Raw genomic sequence first — 22,152 nt, 5'->3', positions numbered from 1 at the left:
AACAGATGAATTGATAAGGACATTTTGGTATGTGTACACAATAGAATACTTTTAGCTCTAAAAGAAAACTGTCATTTGTGACAACAAAGACGAGCCTGGGAGGCAGCAAAATAAATCACGCACAGAAAGAGAAATATCACTACTATGTAACCTCACTAATATGTAAAATGAAAAAAATGTTGAACTCAGAAGTAGCAATTAGCATTTAACATAGTAATGGAAATTCTGTGGGGTGGTGATTGGGGGCTGGGGAGATCTTGTCCAAAGGACGTAAAATATCAGTTAGAGAAATAAGTTGAAGAGATCTATTGTCCTTCATAGTGACTATAGTTATTAAGAATTTACTGTTTACTTGAAAATTTCTAAAAATAAGTAGATGTTAAGAGTTCTCACCGCAAAAAAGTCAAGAATGTGTGATAATGTATGTGGTAATTTGTTTTATTCAGCCTTCCCATGATGTACACATATTTCAAAAATTCATGTCACACCATAAATATATAAAATTTTTATTAGTTAAAAATTTAAAACTTAAAAAAGTAAATAATAAATAGAAATTCAGATCTACAATACGCTTTCAAGTACCAACATATGTGTGCAACTTTAAAAAGAAGAGAGAGAAAAAAGGGCAGAAATAATATAAATAATATTTGGAGAAATAATGGCCCCAAATTTCCTAAATCTGGGGAAAGATTCAATTTTTTCATAATAAGATTAAAAATATTCACATATTTACAAGTATAAGTAATAACATTTTCATTCTTGTTGGGTTAATATAAAAATCAATTAAATGATATTTTTATTTAAGTGAATTAAAATATGATGTATTTAATCATCCGTTTCTTCCTATATTATCATGTTTTTTCTAGTAACATAGTCACACAAGCACATTACTTTTAGGTAATGATTCACTAATATAAAAGTTTACCTTAGAAAGCTATGCCTATATAGGCATTTATTGTCATTAAAAATACAAAGAAGCAGTAATAAATCTATACTTTGGATTTGGGGAAGTCTTTTAATAAAAGTTTATTTTTCACTTTTATAAAAAACATACTGCAAATTTAATTTATAATTTTTATAAAAATTTTAAAGGTCCCAAAACACAGATAGGACAAATCAGTTCTTCTGTTCTACAGCCCAATAGTATGGCCATAGTTTTTAATGAACTATTACATAGTTTATGAAAAATTAGAAGAAACAAGTTCAAAAGCTAAGAACATAAAGAAAAGGTAGGGAGAGGGATATGTTAATTACCCTGATCTCATATGTGTACACTGTATGCATGTGTTGAAATTTACATTATGCCCCATCGACAGATACCATTAATACATAATTAAAAGTTAATTTGAAAATGTTCTCAGTACAGATGGAGGTATTAAATATATAAAATATTAAATTTAGACATCTAAAATTATAAATTAAATTTATGGTGCATTTAATGTCTATATATTTTTTCCACTGAATAAATCAAATTATTTATATTGACTGTGTCTTGAGACATCAAAAAATTGTTTTTAGATTCTACTATAACAACAGATTTATCCTATGCATGTCTTATTTCCCAATCTTTTATTTTTTAAGCCATTTGGTCTGTAGATTTAATAAGTAGCTGGGGAGATTCTTGCAATAAGTTAGAAAGAGGTGGGTCTTATATGTAAAAATTTTACATGTACATGAGGTGGATGAAGGTCCCTTGTGAAGGATTATGTACAATTAAAATACAAATCCTATAGAAGACTTCTCTTTCCCCACAGCCTTCTTAAAGGCGTTCTTCACCTCCTTGTTCCTCAGGCTGTACACCAGTGGATTCAGCATGGGGATGACCATGGTGTAGAACACAGATGCCATCTTGTCCGTGCCCATGGAATGACTGGAGCTGGGCTGTAAGTACATGAAGATGACAGTTCCATAGAAGATGGAGACGGCAGTGAGGTGGGAACCACAGGTGGAGAAGGCCTTCTGGCGGCCTTCAGATGAGCGCATCCTCAGGATGGCGATGAATATCAGCAAATAAGAGATTAAGATGACCACAATAGAAAAGAGGGCATTGAAACCTACAACAAAGAAAATAACCATCTCACTGACAGAGCTGTCTGAGCATGACAGAGCCAGGAGTGGAGGGGCATCACAGAAAAAGTGATCGACCACGTTGGACCCACAGAAGGAGAGACTGAAAATGTTCCCAGTGTGGATGGAGGCATTCAGGAAACCACAGACGTAGGAGCCCATGGTCAGACGAGCACACACCTGAGTGGTCATGGTGGTGGTGTAGTGCAAGGGTCTACACACTGCTGCGTAGCGGTCGTAAGCCATTGTGGCCAAGAGGAAACTTTCTACAGTGATGAAGCTGACAAAGAAGAAGAACTGGCTGACACAAGACTCGTAGGACATGGTTCTGTCTCCCGTGAGGAGCCCTGCCATCACCTTGGGAGTGACGGCTGAGGAATAGCCAAAGTCCACCAGGGAGAGGTTGCTGAGGAAAAAGTACATGGGGGTGTGCAGACGAGAGTCCAGCAGGATCAGTCCCAGCATCCCCAGGTTCCCCACCAGCGTGGTGAGGTAGACGAGCAGGAAGATGATGAAGAGTGGGATCTGCAGTTGTGGGTCATCTGTTAGTCCCAGGAGGATGAACTCGGTCACCTCTGTGCTGTTCTCCATTGGGAATTCTGTGGCTGCCCTGTAGCGGTGAGAAAGGAGCATCATTATGTGGAAGGAAACTCTGCTGAGCTCCACCAGAGGGTCCACTCTGTTTTGTTTCAGTGTTGCAGGAACGTGTTTCCAGGAATCCTGATTTGAAGCATGTCTTGACAGCAAAATGCAGCTCTAAATTATTATGAGATGATACAGTGTCCCATAGTAAAGGGTTTCAGAGAGAATTCTTTTAAATCTCCTAATGTGATAGATGATTGAAACTTTAAGATTCAGAAAATATATATTTACTGGGCGTGGTGGTGCATGCTTGTAATCCCAGCACTTGGGAGTCTGAGACAAGAGGATCGCGTGGGTTCGAAGCTGGCCAAAGCTAGTCAGGCTCTCAGCAACTAGTGAGACCCTGTTGCCAAATAAAATACAAAAATAGGTCTGGGAGTGTAGCCTGGGGGTAGGAACCCCCTGGGTTCAATCTCCAGTACCACACACACACACACACAAAAGAAAAGACATATTTAAGATCATTTTACTAATTACTAAGTGGAAAAGGTTAAACTTCCTCTTCAAACTTTCCAAAAGAAAACTCAATTATTTGTTATATAAGAGTAACTTATTGTCTGAGTCTATTCAGGTTGCTGTAACAAGACGCCATAGAGTACGTAGCTTCCATTTCTTTTTCCTTTTTTTTTTAATCTCTATTTGTGGTATTGGGCTAAAATTCAGGGCCTTTTGAATGCTAGGCAAGCACTGGACCACTAAGTTCCCACCCTGGTCCTGCAGAAAGCTTCTAAACAGGAGAGACTCCTTAATCATAGTCCTGGAGGCTGAGGTCAAGGTCGATGTCTTGGCAGTTGTGGCGTCTGGTTTGGTCTGACTTCCTCATTCATTCTTTTGTTTTGTCCTCATTTGGTGAGAGGGCCTCTTTGGTTTTCCCAAGTCTCTTTTATAAGAGTGCTAAGCCCCATCAGAAGATCAATTTCCACATTATCCAATCACTCTCCCCCAAAAGCCCCACTTGATAGCATTATCACCTTGGGGATTAAACGTTTGACATACGGATTTCATCAGTATACACACAGACCATGAAACTTACTAAAATTAATGCGAAATTCAAATAATTTCACTGATTTTTTTTATTATTTCAAGAAGCATGTTTCATGATAGGGAAAAATAGTTTAGAGAGACATTCTTAGCCTAAAACGTATGATATAATATGGTACATGAGATGTGTAATTTACCACAGTGGGAAAATAGTATAAATTTATGGGCAGGGAATATTGACACCTGTAATAGTTTTTGACTTTCACATCCAGATGTTCTTGGCTTTTGGCCTTAAGCATGGTTCCAGACCAGAAGCATCAGAATATAAATGCCAACTCGACCTTCGCAGCATCAATGAATTTGAGTCATGTGTAACCATCACTTGGTGATCAGATTTCCCCTCAACTCATTATCAAGATGAGGTTGTAATGCTAACCGGCACTAAGTAACTTCTTAAATATTCTGACTCAGTGAGAGGGCGTGGTGTGTCTGTGACTTGAGAGGTAGATAATTTAAGTTGGAGCTTCCAGGTAAAGATGAAATTACTTGTGTCATTTGCTTTCTCCACTACACCTACTCACCTACTACACCTACTTCAGATAGTTTTATCCAATTTTTTTACACAACAATCCTGTCTATATATGTGAGCATCTACTCTAGTTTTGCCAAGTAGAAAAGTCCTCTTATTTTCTGAATATTGCCTGGGGTATAATTTGAACGTGTCTAAGCCTCAGTTTCCCCACCATGAAATGGGGATAATAATATTGTCTGGCACTGTAGCATTCAGTAAATGTATTTATTCTTGTGAATTTTCATTTTGTGCCATTATATTACCATTCTCAGAACCTGAGAAATACTGGATTAAGCCATAATAAATAAGAAAAATATGAACTGTAATGTATTATCACTGATATTATGAAACATATAAGGATTTTAAGGCTATATGAAGGTATTATGAAATCATCTGCATATGATTTTCCTAACTGTAGAAACTCTACAAGATGAATTTTGCAATATTTATCCTCTAAATTCTTTAGAAGAGCTCAGACTTTAAAAATCATTGAGATTAATTCATATTGACTATTTGATTTGATCTTTCATCTTATTTGATGTGAACGGAACACTGCTCCACATACTATGGATAAAAGGAAACCCAGAAATTTCTATAATCTGATTTTGGAAGGGGAGGCAGATATAAAATAAAAGGCATGGGGAAAATACATTGTACGTATGGAAGTGTTTTAAAAATCTAATTGAGGGACAGTTATGGTTAGAGATAGTGGGTATAATATAAAATATTGTCAGGAAAAGACTCATGGATACAAGCAGATGTTTAATCAAACATCTGGAGGAAGTAAGGGTTCCGGTCTCGTGTGTTTTTTTTGGGAAGAGCATTGGAGGCAGAGGGAACAGAAAATACATGGTGGTGGTATTTGAACGTGTCAAGATTATTCCAGAGATGGCAAGAAAATAAATATGGCTATGGTGGAAAAGAAAGCTTCAGACAGAGAAGTAGGAGGGGACTGTAATGACCGCATACACCTGTTTTAATTCTTCAGCATTTATTCAGACTGAGACTACATAACAGGATTGGGCAAAAAGGTGACGTAATCTTATTGTTCTTTACTTAATAATAAAACCTTTTTTATCAATTTATTTGATTTTGTACAAGTAGCCTGTCTTTCTAAATCTCAGCTTAATACAGGAGGATCGCGCAGGTTCAAAGCCAGCCTCAGCTACTTGGTGAGGCTCTCACCAACTTAGTGAGACCCTGTTTCCAAATAAAATACAAAATAAGTCTGGGAGTATAGCCTGGAGGTAGAGAGCTGCTGAGGGTTCCACCCCCAGTACCACCAAAAAAAAAAAAAAAGAACAAAAAGCTCAGCTTAATGACAGGTACCAAACCCACAAGAGAAGTCAAGATTCTGCAAACAGCCATCAAGTCACATACTGTGCTGAATGCTCTTCATTCTTTCACTCTACAATCACTAAGTCTCTAGTGCACAAAATGTTTTGATAATTTCTCAGTCCCCAGTGATATACACAACTCATTCCTGACCTTGGAATGTTTTACGGACCGAGACAAACATAAACCAGTAAGTATGAGTTATTCTTACTCTCCATTATCAAGGAGAGAGCATTGCTTTCTCATTCACTCACAGTTGTGTGGTGGTAGTTGATCTATTTACGTTACATTCCTTATTCCATGCAATAGTTAAAAAACTTGCTTTATAACATCAAATAGCTTTCTTTTTTTTTTTTTTTTTTTTGGTGGTACTGCGGTTCCTGGAAGCTCTTCTACCTCCGGGATACACTCCCACGGGCTACACTCCCAGACCTATTTTTTAACTTTTTAATGTGTAAACAGGGTCTCTTAAGCCAGCGAGGCTGGCTCCGAAGCAGCGCAATCCTCCTGTCTCCACCTCCCAAGCGCGGGGATTACAAGCGTGCACCACCACACCCGGCAATAGCTATTTTTTATTTTTTTGTACTGGGGGTTAAACCCAGGGGGAATTCTACATCTGACCTACATCTCCAGCCATTTTCACTTTTTATTTTGAAATAGGGTCTCACAAAGTTGCTGAGGCTGGTCTCAAATTGGCAGTCCTCCTCTTTCAGCATCCCAAGTACTGGGATAATAAGTGTGTGTTACCACACCCTGCTCAGATAGGTCTTTAGAGGCAGAATTGGAACATGAGGTTAGTTGTATCTGGTGTAATTTTATACCTCTCTATTTCAATGCATTTTGTAATTGGCTCCTAAGATGGATTTATCCCTCATTTATTAATATTTATTCCCTCTTTAAAATACTAATATGATCTTCCAGATTACAATAACATTTTACATTTATACTCCATCTCACTCTTTCAGCAAGCCTGGGATTTATTAAGACAACTAAGATTATTATGGTCCCTGAAAGATAAAACCAAGAATATGGTAGTTTACACAACTAGTTTAAAACCATACAAATTCATACTTAGCAAAGCAGGGACTTTCCATGTCACATGAGATATATGTTATCACAGGATTGCCACAGTATTTGGACATATACAATCTGACTATATGATACAGAATACAAAAAAATACTCCCCAGTCAAGTCTAAGCTACGAATTAGCAAGTGAGAAATGGCTGCTGTCACGCATTTCCCCGATTTCCTGGTTTCCCACAACTTTATGTAGACAGTGCATCTGCCTTAGGGGCTTACCTTCCATGCAAAGCACTACAGCATGCAAGTCCAACACCTTGAACTCACTATCTTCGCCTACAAAAAGAAGACCGTAGAAAGGAGCCCCAGCAAGTCCTTCCTGGGAGGACTGCTGCTCTGCTGAGATAATAAGAGTCTCTGGAATGTCTTACACCTGGTAAGGAGTGAGCATCAGAGTCACAGCCAACAGCACTACTGGCATTCCTTCTGGACACTGTTATAAACTCTTAGTGAGATGGGATTTTGAAAGGAAGGTCATAGTTGGTACTAGGCAACCATTTATAATTAAATGAATAATGAATGGCCAAAGGGACCCTTGTTCTGGGACTACTACCTTTCAATATGAGGCCAAATGTTTCATGGGAACTTGAAATGTTAAAAAAATGGTAACCAGGAGAGAACCATAAAGTCATGAAGACCTCGTGGGACAAATCCCCCATGTGAACTACAAGTCCTTATCGCACACAACAAGGGAATAGGTGATTAAGGGTTCTATGGGGATGTAGCTTTTCTTGTTGAGGAAGATTATGTTCATTATTTTTATTAATTCTTTTTAGTAACACACAAGTCAAGTCACAGCATGATGATTATAAATTGGCATAAACATTGGGAGACAGAAACACAGGCTATGTCATTAAACAAAAATGGTGTATCTCATAAATTGGTGATTCCATTAATTCAGTTTAAATATTTGAACTATTTAGGAGAAATATCAATTCATTTAATTTTGTATTGATCTCAAATGGGTTTTAAGCTAAGTGCTTAGCCTTGGGAACACAAACTCATGCAAAATATGCATTGTTTTCTACTCTTAATCTAATCTAGTTCTACTTAGATCTAATGGAATAAATGGATGATAAACAAGTAAATATGCTTAGAAGCGCATAAGTATATGTAGAGAAAATATATGCATTATATATAAAGGAAATGAATAATTTACATAGAAAAGACAAGAGAGAAAAAAGAATGCTATTTTACATTGATTGGTTAGAATGTTTTATCAGGAATATACACATCTCTCTCAGGCCTAAATATGACAAATAACCAGCATGAGAATGGGCATAAACACACACACACACACACACACACACACACGTACACACAATTACTGCTGGGATTCACCATTAATTCATTTTGTAAACCACTGTTCCCACTAACCTGGGGGCCTGTGCCACTGTGAGAAAAGCCATCTCCATTTCTTAAAAGGAATTTCTTACAGCTTATGGGTTTAGAAACCTGTGATGGTGACATTCTCTGAAAGTCAAGGGTCTAATGTTGTCTTTTACATGTGGAATCTAAAAAGAAAATAGAAAACAAAGGGGGCTTCAGGTAAGTGAGAGAAACCAGTAGAACAGTGGAAGGGGGTTGGAGGAAGGAGTTTGGGGGAGGAAGGAGGATTGAGGAAGAAAATAGTTTAAATAATGCTATGTCAATATATGAAAATATCAACCCTACTAACATGTATGGAAACAGGGGAGGGGGCAGTGGGGGCAGTGGGGTGCATTGTGGGGGGAAACACAAGTTATGGATGTATATAGAAATGTGTCACTTTGAATGTCACTATGATGTATCATTATAATTCATCAATAAAAAATCATAAAGACCCTTAATGTGTGAAGAGTTTTTTATGATTAGCCCAGAGGTATTAGACTATTTCCCCTCTACTCAGTTGAGGTGTGAGCAAATGCCATACTCCTAAACCAAGGAATCAAGCTTGTTAATATCTAATTCATTATCCTACATGACTAATGTGTTTTTGTCCTGTCCTGGTAGGAATGCCTGCTGTTTTTATTACTGTTCATGGCTTGAAGCTTTGCTCTAGGTTCATGGTGTCACTAGAATCTAGACTTCGGTGGTTGTGAGCATAGACAGTGTCTGTCTGAGTTTCTAAGCCAAGTTTCTTAATTCTCTGTGAGATATTTGAAAACAATTCGTGACATTAGTATAATAGTGATATCTATATCATAGAACAATAAATAGTATAGTATAGTATAGAATAGAATAGTTGGGAAGATTAGAATCAATATAATTATATATGTTTAAATGCTAGTATTCCAAGATAATTATCTGGGTTTACTTTAGAAAGTTTATATTTGCTGAATAAAAAGAAGTTAGTGATGCTGCACCTGGTGGTGCACACCTGTAATCCCATTACTTGGGAGAATGAGACAAGAAGATTGCAGGTTTGAGGATTGTTTCTGCAATTTAGCAAGACACTCAGCAACTTAGTGAGACCCTATTTCAAAATAAGAAATATAAAGGGCTGGGGTATAGCTCAGAGGTAGATTACTCATGGGTCCAATCTCCAGTTTCAAGATATATATTGGTATATACACATATACATACACATTTTACATATATATGATTTAAAAGTAGTGATAATCTGGGACAGACTTGTTTTTAAGTAGAGAGGACACTATTGGGTCTTGTAACCATTAGATAGAGATGGCTAGCTCATACTTGAACTTGAATAATTCATGGAAATTTTTATTTTAATCTTTTCAACAGCTATGTATCATCTCATGTCTTCTGTCCTGCTTGGGTTCTGTGTTACACTACATGCACCTTTCTCTCTCCAGATTTTGACATGTAACCTTAGTTCTTTATGAATGAAAGAACGAAAGTACAGAGGGATTCCGTAAACTGTACCTTCTGGATACGAGTTTGGGGAAGTAATGCTGCCAGGGACCACCTCAATTTGTATAACTTTACATCTTAGTTTTCATCACCACTTTCATGATTGTGTCTAATGGCTTCCCAGAAACTTAATGCTGAATATCCTCTACAGACATTCTGTACTATCAGGAAGAAATCACTTCAAATCATGTAAATACACACCAGTGTCTTCCTCAAAAAACCGAGCCAGGTCTCTACAGACATATTAATTACTGCTTCTTTTGGTGACAGAGTGAGAGACTGTGGTAGCCCTCCTGGGCAACCAATCCCTAGAGCACTGTATGTTTGTATAAATCTCATAGGATCTCAGGCATTTGTCTCTAATGCCCCAACATGACTCTGTTTGCTTTTATTTTAGAGCGATCAGCCTGTGTGCTAAAGGCCTTTTGGTTTGCATTATTGATAATAATATAAAAGCTTGCCTATTTTACTAAATGGCTTTACTTCACACTGATATATTATGACGAGCCCATACAGTGTCCAATTCAAACAAATCCCCAGTTAAAAATGATGTCCATGGTAAGTATGATAATTAGAGTTGCTTATCACCTCAGAGAGGGAATTCACAGACTGTCTTCTATTTGTCCTTACTACTGCCCAAATCTATACCTTTTAATCACCTTCTCCTTATATCTCTGTCTCTTGAGATAGTCTTTGCAACTATATATTAAAAAAGTAACGTATTCAGTAGGCACTTTCTCCCTCTTTGGGTGGGATCTGCAATTTGAAGATTTCAGGTAAAGTTATATTACCTTCCTTAAAGAGCAAGGTAAGTTTCTAGCTAAGTTTTGTGTAGGGTCTGGTGAAATTTTGGAGATAGAAGACATGCCATGCAAAGGAACAGAAGAGCCATTTCCCCATGAAGACCTGAGAGTTCAGAGTCCCAGGTTTTAATATTCTCATGCTTTTGTGCTGTTTAGTTAGAGCCCAGATATCTCCACAGCCTCCATTATTAGAGAAAATTATGATTATACAAATGACAGGAGACGATATTAGTCTCTGCATTTAGAATTATTGCACATAGAACACTTAGCAAATGGCAGGCATGCAAGAAATGTTTGTTGATACAAGGTGCAAAGAAAAGAAAGAATGAATGAAGTAAACTATTGAATGGACAGTGCCCTGTTTTTTGAGCACATTTTGAAATAAGTAGTCTTATTTTACAAAGTCCCAGACACATGTGTAACTTTGCAGAGACTATTTAGAAGCATTATTTATTTATTTATAAAATTTGTGTTGGAGCATTGTAATTATACATGTTGAGATTTAAAGGGATACGTTCATACATGCACACATCGTCTGATGTTTTCCTCTGGTTCCTGTTCCGCTCCCCCTGCTCCTTCCTCCCTGTCTGTACACGTTGTGAGATTGGTAATGATACCTTCATATATGAACATAGCATTATTTGAGCTCTTTCCTTCCTCAGTTCTCCTTTTCCCTCCCCCTGCCCCTTTTCTTCTACTCTTCTATTGATCTTTCTTTTCATTTATTTGAAGTCCCTTTCTTATTTCTTATGAAGTCATATTTTCTCTCTAGCTTCCACACACTAAAAAATATGACCCTTGAATTTCTGGGACTGGCTGATTTCACTTAGTGTAATGTTCTCAAGTTCCAGTAACATATCTTGTTTTTCTTTATGGCTGGGCCAAACTCCATTGTGGATATATACAACATATATTTTCCTTATCCATTTAGTTGTTGATATACATACTCTTGATCAAATATTTTAGTTTTTTGTTAATAAGGAATCTACAATAAGAGAGATGATTAATGTTGCAAACCAGCACACATACACACACATACATGTACACACACAGACACAGACACACACATACCTGCACACACAAAACAAAACTTTGCTGAGTCCTCCTTACCCATTCACTTAAAATTCACCTTTACTTTCAGTTCTTTTCTCTGAGTTAATATAGGCAAACACTTGGAAGAGCAGCCGTGAATGCTGCCTGCTACATATGTTAGAAATTACTGCTACTAGCAATGATATTCGATTTAACTTTTGAACAAATGCCAGTTTTGACCCACTATTCGATTTCACCATACTTTAATGAATTATAACTTGCTGTTTTGTAAAATACTGTGTTAGAACAATGCGTGGTAAATTTTCAGAAACTCCCATAAAACAAATTTCAGTTTGCTTACTGGAGATTTAATGAATACAACAATTTATGTTAGTAATATATGTTTAATAATATGCATGCATTTTCATTAAAAGCATTTCATGGACTATTCTTCTTGATTGTGTTCTAGCAAATATAAACACAGTTCTTTTGTGATTTCAATATATTTTCACTGAGTATATTCTCAGGAGAATTTTTAAAAAGCTATTGATATTAACTATATAAAATACAAAAAATAGCTGGGCGTAGTGGCTCACGCTTGTAATCCTTGTGCTTGGGAGGCTGAGACAGGAGGACCGAGTAGGTTTGAATCCAGCCTCTGCTGGCTTAAGAGACCCTGTTTCCAAATAAAAAATATAAAATAGGTCTGGGAGTGTAGCGGAGGTAGAAGGCCCCTGGGTTCCATCCTCAGTACCACCAAAAAAAAAAATACACAAAATATATTGAATAAAATTTTATTAATGAAGATTGTACTCTTATGATAGTATCCATGAAATGCAAGTGATTTCTGTTCCCATTACATCCTCCATCTAGAGTCTCAAGGCAGTTATCATTGGAGATGTTGTTTAATTTTATTTCATCTTCCTCTTTATCATATTGCTTCTCTCCTGCGGGAGGACACAGGCTTTGCTGTGCAGTGTACATGTAGATAGACACAATTTTTTTACCCTTTTTCTGTGTGTCATCCAAGGAATATGATTTTCCTGTAAGAGTGAAAGGGCAACTATTTTTCCTTAGGCTTCAGACAAATTACAATTGCATGGCTGGTGATATTTTTCTTTCTTTTTTTTCTTATTTTATTTTTTTGTGGTACTGGAGATTGAACCCACCCAGGGATATTTTACCTCCAAGCCACATCCCCAGCCCTATTTTATTTTTATTTTTTATTGGTGCATTGTAGTCGTGCATCTTAATGGAGCACAAGCTGGTTAAGTCTTACATGCACACATCACTCAAATGGCCTTTACCCAGTTCTCACCCTGTTTATTCCCCCTTTCTCCTTCTCATGTTTGCCTTAGTGATTGACTTTGATATGTTTGTGAATGTACATCTCGTCCATTAGAGAATTTCCCCCTCAGTTAGGTAGCCTTATTTGCTCATCTATAGTTTCTACGTCAGGGTTTTGCTGAGTTGCTGAGGTTGGTTTCAAGCCTCTCATCCTCCTGTCTCAACCTTTCATGTGTTAGAATTAACAGGTGTACTCCACCATGCCCAGCTGTGATGGTCATCTTAAACTTCACAGGATTTCACACCAAGAAAGACAATGATGTGTCCGTGTTACCTGGCAATTATCCAATGTAGGGCATCTGGAAAGATTAAATGAGATAATACTCTTCTCAGCCTACCTGGCCCATAATGTCTGGTTAAGTAAGCATTCTCTGATTCTGTAATGACAGTTTTTTTTAAAAATCACTGTAGCCGGGCGTGGTGGCGCACGCTTGTAATCCCCACGCTTGGGAGGCAGAGACAGGAGGATCGCGCAGGTTCGAAGCCAGCCGCGCGCTCTGGTTTAGGAGACCCTGTTTCCAAAATGAAAATGTAAAAAATAGGTCTGGGAGTGTAGCCCGGAGGTAGAAGGGCTTCCAGGAACCCCAGTACCACCAAAAAATAAATAAATAAATAAAAAATAAAAATCACTATAAGTTTGACAGTTTTATTAAAATCACTTTTATTTAAAGTAAGTCATTTATAGCAGAAGAAAAAAATTTCAAGCTAAACAAAAATAATAAATTGAAGATAACAAGTGTCATTGGGAATGTCTGAGTGGGGTCTGGAACTAAAGATACAGCACGAGTGTCTACAGATGGTGAGACAGAGGTCAGAGGATTCCAGTCTCGGGGTTATAGAGGACCCACTGTTGGTGATGGGGTCATGGCACAATCATGTCATTTGGGTGACAGAAATGTGCTGTGAGTCATTTCCCATGCAAAACTGGGTCTGGCTGATTCCAGAATATCTACAATACCTACAACATAAGGGAAGTGCAGCTCTCCCCAGACAGAGGTGATTGGAGCCTGGAACTAGCTTGGAGCTTGAAGAGACTCTTTGTTTAGAATTTCCCAACCAACAGTAAACTTGGACTCCCTATAAAGTTATCTTTTCTTTTTCTTTTCCTTTTTCTTCTATTTTCAACAGAGTGAGCATCCATTGAAAACTTTGGCCTAACAATCCGCAAAAGAACCTTGGACGACCAGGGGCAAAAATCTCAAAACAGAAATTTCACCGTCACAGATTTTAAGTATTGAAAGGGCTGAAGGTTTAACTAAAGAATTCCACAGTCCTCCCCTCAGTATGCTGTTGGGGACCCCTGGGGTGAGGGGTAGAATGACTCTTAGGTTGAACTAAGGTTTGGATAACTAAGGTGTATGTGTGGGGGGCTTGATCAGCACCCCAGCGGCAACATTTCTTTATTTTGACAGGCGAAACGCGATTTCAAAATGTCACCGGTGGAGAACGGTACTAAGGTGCATGAGTTCAGACTCCTGGGATTGACTGACACCCCAGAGCTGCAGGTCCCCCTCTTCATCACGTTCACGCTCGTCTATCTCATCACCCTCCTCGGGAACCTGGGGATGATCACGCTGATCCTGCTGGACGCCCGGCTCCACACCCCCATGTACTTTTTCCTCAGTAACCTGTCTCTGGTGGACTGTGTTTACTCCTCGGCTGTGACGCCCAAGGTGATGGCTGGCCTTCTCGCCGGGAACAAAGTTATCTCCTATGGGGGATGTGTTGCTCAGATGTTCTTCTTTGTGGCTTTTGCCAGTGTGGACTGCTTTCTGCTTGCAGTCATGGCCTATGATCGCCATGCGGCTGTGTGTAAGCCCTTACACTACACCACCACCATGACCACCGGTGTTTGTGCTTACATGGCTACAGCCTGCTACGTGTGGGGCTTTGTGGAATCCGCCATCCACACTGGCTTCACCTTCTCCCTCTCCTTCTGCCGTTCTAACGTGGTCCATCACTTTTTCTGTGACATCCCCCCACTCCTGGCCCTATCCTGCTCTGATATCTCTATGAATGAGATTGTGCTCTTTATCTTAGCAGCGTTCAACGTCTTTTTTGCCCTGGTAGTTATCCTGACGTCCTATCTGTTCATATTCATTGCCATCCTGAGGATGCGCTCAGCGGAAGGACGGAAGAAAGCCTTCTCCACCTGCGCATCCCATCTCACCGCGGTGGCCATATTCTATGGGACTGTGATCTTCATGTACTTACAGCCCAGCTCCAGTCATTCTCTGGACAATGACCAGATGGCCTCTGTGTTCTATACCATCATAGTTCCTATGCTGAACCCAATTGTCTATAGCTTAAGGAATAAAGAGGTTAATGATGCTTTCAAGAAAGCTTTGGGAAAGATGAAGGCTTTTTGCAGCACTTAATTTTGACTAGGGAGACTATATAATTTGCATAATCATTTATCTACTGTTGTAACAAACTGCTCCTGAATTTAGTGGTTGAAAACAATGGTTTATTAATTTTCATAATTCTACAGACAGGGAAGTTCCTTTGCTGTTTCCCCCTGTGCCTACTCATGAGATTGTGCATGGTCTAAAAGGTCAAATGATGAAAGGTGCAAGATGGTCTCATATACATCTGGATGTTTACACTGAGTGGACACTGAGACCACCTTTGTTCATTTCTACAAAATCTTTTATTTACTTTGCATAGGCAAGAACACCTTTTTTCCTTCTTTTCCTCCATATATTTCCTTCCTTCCTTCCTTCCTTCCTTCCTTCCTTCCTTCCTTCCTTCCTTCCTTCCTTCCTTTCTTCCTGCTAGGAATTGAACCCAGGGAAATTTTATTTCTGTACTACATTCCCAGCCCCTTATTTTTATTTTGAAGCAAAGTCTTGCTAAGTTGTTGAGGTTAATTCTTAAATGTTTCTTAGAATTAACCAGAAAAAAACTTCTGATCCTGTGCTTTTACTATGGAGAAATTATTAATTATTGGTTCAGTCTCGTCTCTAATTAAGTGATCATCCAGACATTTTACTTTGCTCAACTCACTGATTATAGTTTGTACATTTCTATGAATTTGTGTTTTTCATCTGAGGTACCTAATTTGTGATGTATGGTTGTTCATAGTATTTTTGTCTTTTAAAAATTTCTGTAAGATTGGTAGTAATATTGCAATCTTTGTTCTTACTTTCATAATTTTTATGTTTTCTCTTTTGCTATGGTCTGTCTATAAAGTTTAGTCATTTTGGTTGATTTTTTCAAATAATCAACATTTGGAGTTATTTATTTGTTGCATGGCAGTACTGGGAATGAACCCAGGGGTCTTTTTTTCTGAGCTACACTCCTACCCTATTTAATTTTGAAACAGGTTTATTACTTAATTGCCAAGGATGGCCTCAAACATACAATCCTTCTATATCTGTCTTCCAAGTACTAGAATTATAGGCTGTTCTATTGTGTCAAGCTGTTTTTATTAATTAATATTTTGTTTTATTGTCTATTTCATATACATATTTATTTATTTTTATTTAATTTTTTTATTGGGACATTGTAGTCATACATCTTAATGGAGTACAAGATGGTAGAGGCATACATGCACACATCACCCACTTAGCCCTTACTCAATTCTCACCCCATTCCCTCCCATTCCCTCTTTCTCATGTTTGGCTTAATGATTTACTTTGAAGTTTGTTCATGTACATCATGAACATTATAGAATTCCTCTCTTCCCCCTCCCATCCTCTCAGTTAGGTCGCCTTATTTGCTCATCTGTAGTCTATCCCTCCATGTCTAGAGTTCATCCTATGACCCATTTTCTCCCTAGCATTCGCATATTAGGAAGAGCATCCGACTTTTTGTTTTTTGTAACTAATGTCACGTAGCATAATGTTCTCCAGTTCCATTCATTTCCCTGTAATTGATGTAATTGTGTTTCTTTTTATGACTGAGTAAAATTCCATTGTGTGTATATCCCATAGTTTTGTAATTTGTTCATCTGTTGATAGACACCTTGGCTGGTTCCATAGTTGGGCAACTGTGAATTGTGCAGCTAAGAACATAGATATGCATGCATTAGTTTGGTAGTTTGGTTTCTATTCTTTTGGGTAAATAACCAGAAGTATTATTGCTGTATCATATGATCATATGGTAAGTTCGTTCCCATTCCTCTGAGGATCCTCCCTACTATTTTCCAAAGTAGTTACACTAATATGCAGTCCCACCAACAATGTATTAGGGTTCCCATTTCTCCATGTCCTCTCCAGCATTTGTTGTTGTTTGTGTTTTGAATGATTGGCACTCTAGTTAGAGTTAGGTGAAATCTCAGGGTAGTTTTGATTTGCTTCTCTCTAATTGCTAATGATGTTGAGCATTTTTCATGCACTTTTTGGCCATTTGAATTTCTTCTTTTGTGAGTGTCTATCTAGTTCACTTGCCCATTTTTGATGGGTTGTTTTCTTAGTGCTGAGTTACTAAAGTTATCTGTATAGTCTAGATATTAGTCCTCTATCAGAGGAATAGGTGGCAAAAATCTTCTCCCATTCTGTTGGCTCTCGATTGAGGTTCTTAATAGTTTCCTTTACTGTACAGAAGCTCTTCAGTTTAATGTAATCCCACATATTGATCTGCTGTTTAGTTTTTTATATTTTCCTTTCTTCTTCTAGCTTTGGATTTACTTTGCATGACTTTTTTTCTAGTTCCTTAAGGTTTAAGGCTATTTTATTGATTTGAGATCTTTATTAATTTATGTAGATAATTATAGCTCCAAATATACCTATGAACACTGCTTTTGCTGACTTCCACAACTTTTCTTATGTTATGCTTACATTTTCCTTTGTCTTGAATTACTTTTTATTTTGTTTATTTTTTTATTCCTTCTTAACCAATTAGTTGTATGAGTGTCTTCCTTAATTTTCATGTATATGTGAGTTTTCAAAAATTGGGAAGTTTTTGGTTGCATCTCTTAAAATATTCTTTCTTTCCATTTCTTGTCCTCATCTCTCATGTTGACACTCTCATTATACATATGTCATACTTGAAGGTGTCCAACAGCATCTGTATGTCAAAATTGTGATAAAAATATTTTAGGTTATATGAGATCATAAGGGTGGGGCTTTAATCTAAGGGCATTGGTGCCTCACAAGCAGAGACTCAGATACTAAAATCCATTTCTCTATCATTTGAGGATATAGTGAGAAGGTGATCACCTGAAAGTAAGGAAGAAAACCAGCAGAACTTAACTGTCAGATACCTTGATCTTGGAAATCTAAGTCTCCAGGACAATGAGAAAGTACATTTCTGTTATGTCATCTATTCTGGAGTATTTTATTTAACATGTATGACTCTATGTCAGTCACATAGGTTGTCTTGGGAAGGGGGAGGACCATCTACATGTGGTCACTGAAAGACATAAAATCTGGACCACATACATCTGCACCAGCTGGAATATTAAACCTCCCAGATCTCTGTGGCTGTGACAACCTGAATATTAAATATCTGTTTAAACCCGGCCAGAAATGACACATAGCAATCCCTGACAGAGTCCACTGCCTATAGCTAGTGTATGCCACTTTTGAGTTTCAATGGGATGGGCACACCTATAAAGGCAGGTGGAATATTGGCGTAGTATTTTTGTTACCCATGCTATGTCAACATTTGCTAAATAATAAAATGGTTTTATTTATCCTTATGGAACACTGGGTATGTGTTGGAAACTGCTCCATTTTGTATACATAGAATCTAATATCTTATTAATCCTGTGAGGATCACATTGTATTTTTTTAAATTTTCATCTTACAACTGAGAATCTGAAGTTTCAAGAGGTTAAATCCCTTAGCTGAATTTAAGGACAAGCCATTTGAGGGCATAAACAAATTTACAACATAAAACTTGCCTCACTGAGCAAGGTGTGCTAAGTCTCCTTGGAAGTGTGAGTAAGAGGTGATTCTATAGAGGAAAGGAAGTCTATTCTTGGTATTGGAAAAGTAATTGTGATAGTAAGGCAAGTGAGGAGTTTGAAAATAGATTTTTGCTGAGACTTCTTGAGACACTTTTGTAAAAGAATAAAAAAAACTTAATTGATGTTTTGGCACATCAAAATAATCATTTTATGATTCTTGCAAATAATTTTTATTGATGCATTTCAATTAGAATGATGGATTTCATTGTAGCATATTCTCACATATATACAAACAGAATTTTATTTCCAAATATCTGATCCCTGTCCTCCTATCTCCCCACAACCCTCTTTTTCTCCACTACTGGTCACCCTTCTATTTTTATAGCTTCCCTTTCTTCTTCTAGTTTCAACATACGAGAGAAAACAATTACATTAAAAAAATCTTACAATGCCAAATAATGATAAAAATATGAAGAAATTTAAATGCATTGCAATTGAAAAAATAATAACTGAGTAACTTCAAAAATCAGTTTGGCAGTTACTTTAAATTAAATGTGCATTTATCATGTGATCAAGTAGTCCTTATACAAGTTATCATTTACCCCAGTGAAATGAAAATCTAAGCTCATTAGAAGGAAGGAGCTCTAGATTCCCAACATAAAGAAATCATAAATGTTTACAAAGATGGAAATGCTCATTACTCTGATGTGATCATTATACATTATATATACATCAAATTATCACAATGTACCTCACAAATCTGTATACTTATTGTGTCAAATAAAGAAACTTTAGGCTTGCATTGAGATATATATTCATAAGTTCCAAATAATGGAATCCACACAATGTCTCTCAACTGAAGAATGGGAAAGCAGTTTGTGATGTTAATAAAATGGAATATTACTCCACAATAAGAGATTCCACTACTGATAAAGGTAACACTATCAATGAATCTCTTATGCTTCTTACTAAGTGAATAAAGGAAGACTTAAAGATTACTTAAGTAGAGTTCTGTCAAAGGACCCCCCGAAAAAGAAAAGGAGGTGTCATTCATAAAGAATCTTTGTTTTGTTTTTTTTCTTTTGGCAAGAGAAGTGCTTTTTGCATCTTGGTTGTGGTAATAGTTACATCACTAAAAACATCTGATCAAATTATTAGAAAAATATCCATTAAAAGCATGTATTTTTGTGTTCCTGTTATTCATTAATTAGAAGATATAAAAGCAACACAAAAACATCTGTGCATACTCAACAAATCCAGCGAGGTCCCTGTGGACAGTTTAATTGCTTCTTTTGTAGGAAGGTGGGGAGAGGAACTATAGATGCCCTCATGTAGGGTGTCTCCCGAGAGCTTCACGTTCCTATAATTCCACTCTGCTTCCTTTGCATTAGCTTCTGGGATCCCACAACACTTTGGAGTATCAGAGCGTGTGCTGGGTCCTTTTGTTTATCTGAATGCTAATATCTGTTAGTACCAGCAGACCTTTTCCAGACCTGAGAGTTTGCTATGTGCCTACAACTATGGCCCCATGATAAGTTATATTGAATAAATCTAAAATAATATCTCCTTAGCAAGCTGTTTAACAGAACTCCCCAAGTTTTTTTAATCTATGTTTTATTTCGTGGGTTATGTAGAAAAAGGCAATTTTATTTTTCAAATAAGGAGACCTGACCCATATAAGGGCACAGTAGGAATGAATGATAGATTTGAGAATTGAACCCAGATATATGGGTCAGTGTTAGTGTCTTCCTCTTCATCTTTCTGTTTCTTAAGGACTATGGAATCTCTTGACCATAATCTGTGAAACTTCTCTCACAATATGTATGCATTTTTCCATGGCTGGATTTGTGATTTCAAACTTTCTACTTAGACTTCACTTAAGGTGTTCTGGATCTCGAGTCTGTAGTATCTCAGACCCCACTACTCCATTACTGGGTTGTATCACAGAGTCTCCAACCCAGGGAGTCGATAGAGGCTGCTTTAGACTGTGGGGGGTTCCAGGTTGTACGTTCTCCTACGGTGTGATATCTCTGCCACTGCCCCTCCCCCACTGGGTCAAGTCCCAGGGGATTGACTATCCCTTCTTTTCCAGCAGCAAGGTAAGCTTCTGTATTCCAAATGCATGTTTAATGAAAAGCTTTTTTAAAACCACTTTATTAACCAGGCATGGTAGTACATGCCTATAATCCTAGTACCTGGGAGGTGAAGACAAGAGGATCCAAGGTTCGAGGCCAGCCTCAGCAACACAGTGAGACTCAGCCACTTAGTGAGACCCTTTCAAATTTTAAAAAATAAAATAGAACTGAGCATGTAGCTCAGAGGAAGAATGCCCCTGAATTTCTCTCGCAGAGAAAACACTTTACTGAGGCATAAATAGAATATAAATGGCTTTGTATACCATTTTAGTAGAAATTTTAATTCATACAAAAGCAGAGGGAAAAAGCCGGGCGTGGTGGCACACGCTTGCAATCCCAGCATTCAGGAGGCTGAGACTGGAGGATCGCAGTTCACGGACAGCCTCAGCTATTTAGTGAGGTACTCCGTAACTTAGTGAGACCCTGTTTCAAAATAAAGAATAAAAAATAGGGCAGAGGGTATAGCTCAGAGGTTGAATGCCCCTGAGTTTGATCCCCAGACCCGAAAAAAAAAAAAAAGCGGAGGGATAGCTATACATACTCTAAGTTATTTGGGTGCAAACATATATTGGTGCTGGGTATTGAATCCAGAGGACTTTTAACTCTGAACTATATCCCCAGTCCTGTTTTATTTTTTATTTTGAAATAAGGGTTCAGTAAGTTGAGGACGACCTCACTAAATTGCTGAAGCTGATCTCTAACCTGTGATCCTCCTGTCTCAAACTCCCAAGTACTGGTATTATAAGCATGCACTACCGTGCTTGGCTTGAATATATTTTTTAAGCAGTAAGTTGAGATTGGGGTACTAATGTCAAAAATTCCATCAATTGGAAAAGTAGTGATACTTATGAAATATACTGCTTTCGTATAAAAGATGAACAAAAAATTGATATATGCTCTGATTAAATTTTAACTTTTTCTTACTATCATCCTTCCACTGAAGATAAAACAGACAAAAATAACATAAATATAAAGTTGACAGTCCTTTGATCTCCACAGATTACCAAGATCTGACCTTCATTTTGATCTTTTCCCCATAATTCATGCTTATCGTGAGGTGGCTAGAAGCACGGGTTCTGATTAATTTGAAACTGGGTTTCAATCTTGAATCTTGAATGTTTTTCTTACTAGTTGTATAACTGTTGAAAGCCGCATAACTTTCCAAGTCTTTAATTCCCACAGTTAGCAATGGTACCTAACACACACATTCACACATTTCTGTGAAAAGCTCTTAACATCAGTTGTAGAACACAGAATATTCTAAAAGTGGTTATGTAGGTTAAGGATGGCAAATATAAATGCTTCCAGGGATGGAGTTTATAACTGATGGTGTGGCAAGATGGTAGGGTATAACACTCAGCAGAGGATGGGCGTCTTTTCTAATTTGAAACTCTGTTCCTATACAAGGACTAATAAATGGAGCTTGTCGCCCAAACAGATGTGTGCTA

At 37.5% G+C, this 22,152-nt stretch overlaps 2 protein-coding genes across 2 annotated transcripts in view; one reads left to right on the top strand and one right to left on the bottom strand.

Annotated features, from left to right (window-relative positions):
- Positions 1-1,713: 1,713 nt before the first annotated feature.
- Positions 1,714-2,658, bottom strand: LOC308279673 (olfactory receptor 5B12-like; the record flags this gene model as incomplete). The annotated part of the gene is made up of 1 exon (XM_080719791.1): positions 1,714-2,658. The coding sequence occupies one exon, from the start codon at positions 2,656-2,658 to the stop codon at positions 1,714-1,716; it is 945 nt and encodes a 314-aa protein (XP_080575917.1).
- An 11,487-nt stretch (positions 2,659-14,145) lies between these two features.
- LOC308260304 (olfactory receptor 5B2-like) overlaps positions 14,146-22,152 on the top strand; it is a gene marked incomplete at both ends in the record, with an annotated part of 30,497 nt that continues 22,490 nt past the window's right edge. Inside the window, one exon of the mRNA XM_080691610.1 lies at positions 14,146-14,931. Within this exon, the coding sequence (XP_080547736.1) occupies positions 14,146-14,931 (786 nt within the window). The remainder of the gene's footprint in view (positions 14,932-22,152) is intronic.

The sequence above is a fragment of the Muscardinus avellanarius genome (genome assembly GCF_963383645.1).
Source record: "Muscardinus avellanarius genome assembly, chromosome: 1".
NCBI classification, from domain to species: domain Eukaryota; kingdom Metazoa; phylum Chordata; class Mammalia; order Rodentia; family Gliridae; genus Muscardinus; species Muscardinus avellanarius.
Note: the sequence above shows the minus strand (reverse complement) of the source record. Positions and strands in the feature narration are given on the sequence as shown.